Genomic DNA, 7,744 nt, shown 5'->3' on the forward strand with positions numbered 1-7,744 from the left:
TCTCTCTCTCTCTCTCTCTCTCTCTCTCTCTCTCTCTCTCTCTCTCTCTCTCTTTCTCTGATTAACTATTGTCTCCTCTCCTTTTCCCTTTCCCTCTCCCCCTTTCTCCCTCTCCCCCTGTCTTCCTTCTCTTATTCACTAAGTAGCCTTTACTGCCTAGATTTCAATGTGACCAGACTGGCTGGTATCAAACTAATAGAGATCCACTGACCTCTGCCTACTGAGTGCTTGATCTATTTTCTAATTTAAATGTATACAATTTTAATGGATTACTTTGTGATGTTAGCCAGTCTGGAATAGGTACAGTAAGAAATGCCTGAAACTCCAGTGTCTTAGCCCAGCAGAGAGGGCTTCTCTTTCCAAATGCAAATCCACCGTGAATGGGTCAAGGATTCTGATCCACAGAATCCCTCAGGGACCTGGGCTGAGCATGTAGTGGCTTCGTCATTAGAACATGTGACTTTCCAGCTGGCTATGGCAATAGACAGTCACTGGTTCTTTTTCTTTAAAAAAGAATTTTATGGGGCCTGGAAGAATGGCTCAGTGGTTAAGTGTGTGTACTGCTCTTCCAGAGGGCTGGAGTTCACAATTTGAAATCTAGGTTCCATATGTGAGAGATTCCGAGGTAACTGTCTTTCTGAGTCTGCCTTAATTCTCTTTACATCATGATCTCCAGCTCCATCTATGTCGTGTCTTTTTCTTGCCCCTGTGTGTCTATGGCAATAGAAACCAGTTCTTTTTCTTAACAACAACAACAAAAAGTTCATGGATGTGCTGACTTAGAACCCCTTAGGCACAGGCATATACATAGGAGTGGCGTAGCCTGGTTGTTTGCTAGTTCTTTTTTGTTTTTCTTGAATCTCGATATTGATTTCCATTGTGAGCGCACAGACTGACTTTCCCACCAGTGGGAAATAAGGGGCCCCTTGCCCCACATTCTTGCCAAGTATTTGTTTTCTCGATGACAGACATTCCAACTGCTTTAATTTGCATTTTCCAATGGCCAAGGATGTTGAATGCCTTTTCAAGTATTTATTGGCCATTTGTATTTCTTATTTCAAGTCTGGTTGCTTAGCCTGTTTGTGGATTGGATGGTTTGGGTTTCAGTATTTAAGGATTTTTTTCTTTTTCTTTTTTTGGTTCTTTATATATTTAGATCTCCATTGTATAGTTGGTAGAGGTTTTCCCCACACTCTTTGGGTTCCTCTTATCTGTTCCTTTTTCATGTAACATCATCTGTCTGTTCTTGGGATTATTTCATAAACTGTTGGGATTCTTTTCAAGACCCCCTTGCTCATGGCACTTGAGGTATTTTACCTGTTTTCTTCCAGAAGTTTTAAAATTTCAGGCTCACATTAAGGTCTCATTTCATTCTACACATAAGAATTTAGTTTTCCTAGAACATTTGCTAGGTAGGCTGTCTTTCTGCAATGTTTGGTTTTGATGGACACTGTCATCAATATTTAGTTGTCTGTAGCTATGTGTTTCATTTCTGGATCATTTGTTCTGCTCATGAATCTAAGATCTGCTCGGCTATTCCTGGTATGATGGCTATGGGTTTCAATGCAATTAGGCATGGTTATACCTCAGGCACTGCTCATCCTGCTAAGGGTCACTTTGACTATTTGAGTCTGTATCAGTATTAGAGTTGTTTTTCTCAGTTTTGTGAAGGATGCCATTGAGGTTTGAGTTAGGATTGTGCTGAACATGTATTTGGTAATATAGCCACTTTCACAATGCTAATTGTTGTGAAATAATTGTGAACAATAGATTGCTTAATCCTTGATGGCCAGCCTATAGCCAATGTTACATTAAATAGGGGGAAATTGGAATTCCAGTAAAATCTAGAGAAAGACAAGACTGCTGTCTTTCTCTTCTTTTATTCAAAATATAGTATTTGAAGTCATAGAGAGAACAGTAAGAGAAGAGAAAGAAAAGTGATACAGATTGGAAAGGAAGAAGTCAATTTCCTCCCCGCCCCCGCCTCCTACACATACACACACACTGTGGGTGCCTCTAGGGACATCATTCCTGTTTGCAGACAATGTGGTCCTCTCAAAAAATCCTCAGAAACCTCTCAGAACCTATACACACTCTCAACAAAGTAATGGAATAGAAAGTTGAAAAAAAAGGAGGGTTTTCTATACAACCATAGCAGTAATGTCAAGAGGAAATCAGAAGGAAGAGAACTACCCATGATAGCCTCTAAACACAAAACATGTACGCATTCTCATGAAAATGGGTAGACCTGGAAAATACTACATTAAGTGAGGTAGCCCAGGTTTGGAGAAACAAATACTGCACATTTGCTCTCATATGTAGAACCTCATTTGTAAATATCTTATTATCTAATTATGTGTGTGGACTCATGCTGGAGTGACTGGGCAGCTGTCTGGAAACCGGTTTTTGTTTTTGGGGTTTTGGGGTTTTTTTGTTTTTGTTTGTTTTTGGTTTTTTTGAGACAGGGTTTCTCTGTGTAGCCCTGGCTGTCCTGGAACTCACTCTGTAGACCAGGCTGGCCTCGAACTCAGACATCTGCCTGCCTCTGCCTCCCAAGTGCTAGGATTTGCCCAGCAGGAAACCGGTTGTTAATGTGCCATCAGGAAAGTGACCCACACATGTCCTTTTTATATGAACATGACGCCAAGTTCAGGGAGCTGGGAAAGACTGGTAATCATCTTACATAGTTATTGTGGGGCAGCAACTGATTCTACCCAAAGCACCAAACTTTAAGTGGTAGTACACAAAACCATAAAAATCCAGATTTCAGCTGGGCATGGTGGCCCACACCTTTAAGCTCATCACTTGTGAGGCAGAGACGGGTGGATTCTCTGTGAGTTCAAGTCTAGCCTATTCTACAAATAGAGTCAGGGTCAGCCAGACCTACATAAAGAAACCCTGTCTTGAAAAACCAAAGCAATCCAAACCAAACAAGCCAGATTTCTGGTTTCCTATGAGTAAACCAGAAGATCTATATTTTTAAAAAAAGGAAGGTGTCCCCAGCTCCCTGCGGGCTCTGCATCAATTGTTCCTAAAGTAAGCCAGCTCTTTAATCCCTGGACATGACTACATTTTTATTTTTCTTTCTTAGATTATAATCTCATTCTGGAGTGGTTCTCAAATGTCTGTGTACCCAGACACCCCTGGGGACCATGAGGAGTTGGGAACTAGGGTCTGTGAGCTGGTGATGGGCCTGGGATGGGCAGAATCTGGCTCTGAGTGCTAGGAGTGTGAAGGGGCCTTCTATGGGAGAGTTAGGTGAGGCTCTGTATGACCCACACCACCACCACCCATGGCAGTCCTTGATAAAGAAGACAGTCTTTGCTTAAGATGCATATGTCTTACTCAGGGTGAACCAGAGATTAAACCCTTTTTGTAGGAAGGGATGGCCAGGAAGGGAAGCTCATTGGGTAAACACTCGGGGGTCTATCTAGGTACCTCATTAGCATGGAGAACTCTAGGTGCTGTGCTACCTACGTGACCAGTTGTCATGATCCTCTTAGTGAGGTGTCATGGTCACATGCTCCAGGACAGGAACCTGGTAGGGAGCTAGTTCAAACTCATGCTGCTCTCAATTATGAGATTTACTGGGGTTCTGAACTTGCTACTACCTCACCAGTTCTTCTGTCTGGTGGCACGGTCCACTGCCCCACAGGGCTGTGTGTGGTGGGCAAAACTGGGGCTTCATGGAGGACATGGGAGACACTGGATGAAGATGCAGAGGAAAACAAGGGGAACCCCACTTCTCATGATTTCTGAGTAAACTCTGTCCTTCCTGTAATGAGTTTGCTTAGAACTTAGCAGTGTTGTGCCGTGTGTCTGTGGAACCAGTGCAAACCCAGAAACCCCAACACAGGGCATTCCCCAGGGCTGAACACTTCTGCTCAGCGGTGTTTAAGGAACTACTTAGACAAAGAGTACACCCACACTTTCAACAAGCCAAGCAGAGGAAACCAGACTCTATTTTGAATGCCCTGTTGCCAGGCCAATGAGAAAACACAGAATGTCCCCAGCTCTGATCTCAGTTGGGGCAGTACTTACTGCTTTACTATGTAGGTCAAAGCCTGCCCTGCAAAGGGCCTGGCTTCTCCGCAGGCCATGGCTGGGCTTGCTATATAGTAGGCAAAGCTGTGATGATGGGATAGTCCTAAGGTTGTCTTTAAACCTATCTTCACCAGGTCCTCCCATTTCTCACTGCCAACAGTGATCCTCTTGCTTCCATCATCAAATGTCCATTTAGGGATAATGACCATCTTGAGGGTAACAGGCAAGGAGTCAGGGGGATGAAGAGTAGAGCTTGCATTGGTACTGGGGGTGTGCTGGGCTTCATCTTACTGCCCAGCAAAGAGGAAGGACCCACAGTGAGAGTCCTCGGCCAGGAAATAGTAACTCTTGCTTCTATAATGGAAACAACCTTGGTCTCAAATTATAAAGTGGGAAAATGTAGAAATAAATAGCTGGTAAGTTTTAAACTGAATGCCATTCTGAGGAGATGATGAAATCTAACCATCTGACTTCATCCTGCCTAGGGACAAAGTATCCTTGTCCCTCATATGCTCACTCTGTATTACACACCTGTTAGAGTCACTTAGAAGCCATCTCTGTCATCAGACCGGTTGTCAGTGCTTGAGTTTAAGGAACTTAACACTCTTGTTTTACTTGTTAATGTAGTTATTAAATGCCCCAAAGACAGTTATGCTGTCTAGCCAGACACACCGGAGAGAAGTGAACTGATCAAATTCTTCACCCATTAAGAAATGATAAGGTGTTATGTTGCTAGGATCTGGTAAAAATAGGTCTTTCTGACAGAAAAAGAATCCGTGTGAGGTTTTTGTGTTTGTTTGTTTGTTTGTTTGTTTACCTAAAACTTTACAAGTTGTGGTCACAGTCCAGTCCAGTTTATAACTAACCTGAGCAGGCATTCAGTCACAGAGGGTGGGACCCTTCATAGTCTCAGGAACCCACTGGGGAATTCAAAACACACCTGCATGACATAGGGGATAATAACTGTAATTCAAAGGAAGCCAGAAGGATAGAGAAACAATCTCGTACTTCATATTCCATGAAAGCAGCATGGGTAGGCATGAAGTAGTGCTTCCGTGGTTACAAGTGGAAAAGAGACAGAGAGAGCTTGAATTTTGAGTCTGTCACAGAACCCAAAGGCTGGATGCAGCTTCCCATGGCTTAACATGGGTTAAGAATTTGCCAAGAGCCATATAGAATAGAATTAAGAGACCAGAATCAACCATCCAGACTCTGTGTCTAAAGAGTACCCTACTGTAGTTCATTGGTTGATTTTTGGCTCCACTTCTGTCTTGTTTTCCTACTCATAAAGCGGGAAGATTGGTTAATACTTTGTAGTGTTATAAGGACTAGACAATTCACAGAACTGCTCTGCAGTCCAGAAGGAATAAGTGAGACACAGATGTATCCCCTGGGAGAGCCGGCCCAAGGGATGGATTCCAAAGCAATTGATGGGATCACCACCTCAGCTCAGAGGGAAAGGGAGAGAGGCCAGAGTAGCCTTGGAAGACTCTAGAAAAGCCTAGAAGAAGCCATCATCTAGAATGTTCACCCCAGAGGAAAGAGTATGTGGCTTTAAATGTTTAGGAACTGATCTAGAGTCTTGGAGATCCGGTAGATCTTTCTGGAGGGACAGGCAAGCTAGCTCCTTGACCTGATGCTGCCAACTTTAACCAGCCTGCATTTGGATGGGTATGACTTGAGGTGGATAAGTGTTCTCACACCAGGGATATTGGTGCTGGACAACACTGAATGTGGCTCCTCCCTCATCAGCACATCTGTCCTAGCTAGTCAACTTGACACAAGCTAGAGTTATCTAAAAGGGGGGACCTTTAATTGAGAAAATGCCTCCATAAGATCCAGCTGTAAGGTATTTTCTTAATTAACAATTGATGGAGGAGGTCCCGCCCATTGTGGGTGGTGCCATCCCTGGGCTGGTGGCCCTGTGTGCTATAAGAAAGAAAGCTGAGCAAGCCATGATTGATGAACAAGCCAATAAGTAGCACCATTGCATGGCTTCTGCATCAGCTTCCGCCTCCAGGTTTCTGCTCTGAGTTTCTGTCCTGACTTCCTTTGATGATGAACAGTGATACAGAAGTGTAAGCTGAATAAACGCTTTCCTCCCCAACTTGCATTGACCAATAATGACTGTCTGACAACATCCCTTGTCATCTTTCTGACAGGTGACTTCTGGGTCTGAGGACGAAAGTTGAAGATGAAGGAAGATTGCTCGTCCAGCTCTCGTGTGCCCGTCAGCGACAGCAAGTTCATTCTGAAGTAGGTTTGAGTGTGCAGTGTCAGGGTGGAGGGGAGCTCTGAAACCTCCTGTGGCCTCCCCAGGATGTGGCACTGTGCCCTGGGGACAGTGGTCGGTCCTTTCTTTGTGGGACTGCCCTTCTTTGGATATCAGGTATTCTTTGAAATATCAGTTTGCTCAAGAAGAAGGGGGTGGGGGGTGAGGGGGAACCATGGCGCTCTACAGTGACAGTATTTAATTGTTGACAGACTAGAATTATATGAAAACTCTTATTGTTTAAAACAGTTTAAAAATCCTGTTGTGGATTTTCATTTTTAAAAAGTGTACTTTATTGATATATTTTAACTTGGCTTATTTTTATTTACTCTGTCTCATAAGAACTACTTGGAATATTTTCTCTGAACTAAAGAGAAATGTATTTTTATCATATTCATTTATTCATGTGTGTTTGTGTGTGTGTGTGTGTGTGTGTGTGTGTGTGTGTGTGTGTGTTGGGTGCCAGCCACAGCAACTATATGGAGGTCAAAAACAACCTCCAGGAATCATCCACCATGTGGTCATGTGGTCTCAGGAGTCGAACCCAGATCACCAGGCATGGCAGTGAGTACCTTTATCTGCCATCTTGCCAGCCTGAGAAGCATTTGTTTTTAAGTTTTTATTTCATTTTATTTTGCATTTTGAGTCCTGAGTATGAATACTCTCTAAAATTGGACATGATTAACTTCACATACCTGTGCATTTCCCAATACTTTTGTGTGCAGTCTTTGCACATTTGTGGCATGGGACACACCCAGCATGGAATCCTCACATACGATGCTGCTTGGTTACACCGGTTACCCCTGTTGGTTCCCCATCTCCACATCATACACAGGACACACCTGCCCCAAGCCCCAGGATGTCATTGTCCTGTGCTGTGAGTGGGCTTGGGGAGGCTGCTGGGGAAGTGATAGAGCAGCAGAATCCAGCCAGGGACCATGGCTGAAAGTCAGAGCACATTCTGGTTAACACGTGCTTCACACAACAGTGTACCAGCTCCCACTGATTCCATGGTGATAGGCGAGCATCCTAGATGCTCAGTTCAGTAAGCATACCTGCTAGTTTTACCTGCCCGCTTCCCCTTTTCAACCTGCTGGGAGGCTGAAAAATCACCTGCACGTTTCATACCCCATAACCCCCTAGCCTAGACCCACGGTTGTGCTGATTTTCCTTGTCCTGGCCATCCCTCGGGCACAATCGCTTCCCAATGTGCTGGGAGAAAGTGTTTGAGCAGAGTGGCCTGCTTGGGCCCTGTGTATCCCAGGACTGACCTCTGGACAGTCAAGACAGGGAGCCAGCTGATAATCCAAGCCACTGAGATCTCTTGAGGCAGCGGGTCACAGGAGAGCACAGGGAGACTGTTAGGACTGCTCATAGACAGTAGTGAACATGCACACATGCCCTGTAATGAACATGCTTACATGCCCT

At 44.2% G+C, this 7,744-nt stretch overlaps 1 protein-coding gene across 1 annotated transcript in view; it reads left to right on the plus strand.

Moving 5' to 3' along the window:
- The window catches only part of Rassf4 (Ras association domain family member 4), a 45,016-nt gene that overhangs the window by 5,677 nt on the left and 31,595 nt on the right, over nucleotides 1–7,744 (plus strand). Inside the window, exon 2 of the mRNA XM_028753510.1 lies at nucleotides 6,207–6,300. Coding sequence (XP_028609343.1) covers nucleotides 6,239–6,300 — 62 coding nt within the window. The 5' untranslated portion in view covers nucleotides 6,207–6,238. The remainder of the gene's footprint in view (nucleotides 1–6,206; nucleotides 6,301–7,744) is intronic.

This window comes from Grammomys surdaster, unplaced genomic scaffold (assembly GCF_004785775.1).
Source record: "Grammomys surdaster isolate TR1022 unplaced genomic scaffold, NIH_TR_1.0 125950, whole genome shotgun sequence".
Lineage (NCBI taxonomy): Eukaryota > Metazoa > Chordata > Mammalia > Rodentia > Muridae > Grammomys > Grammomys surdaster.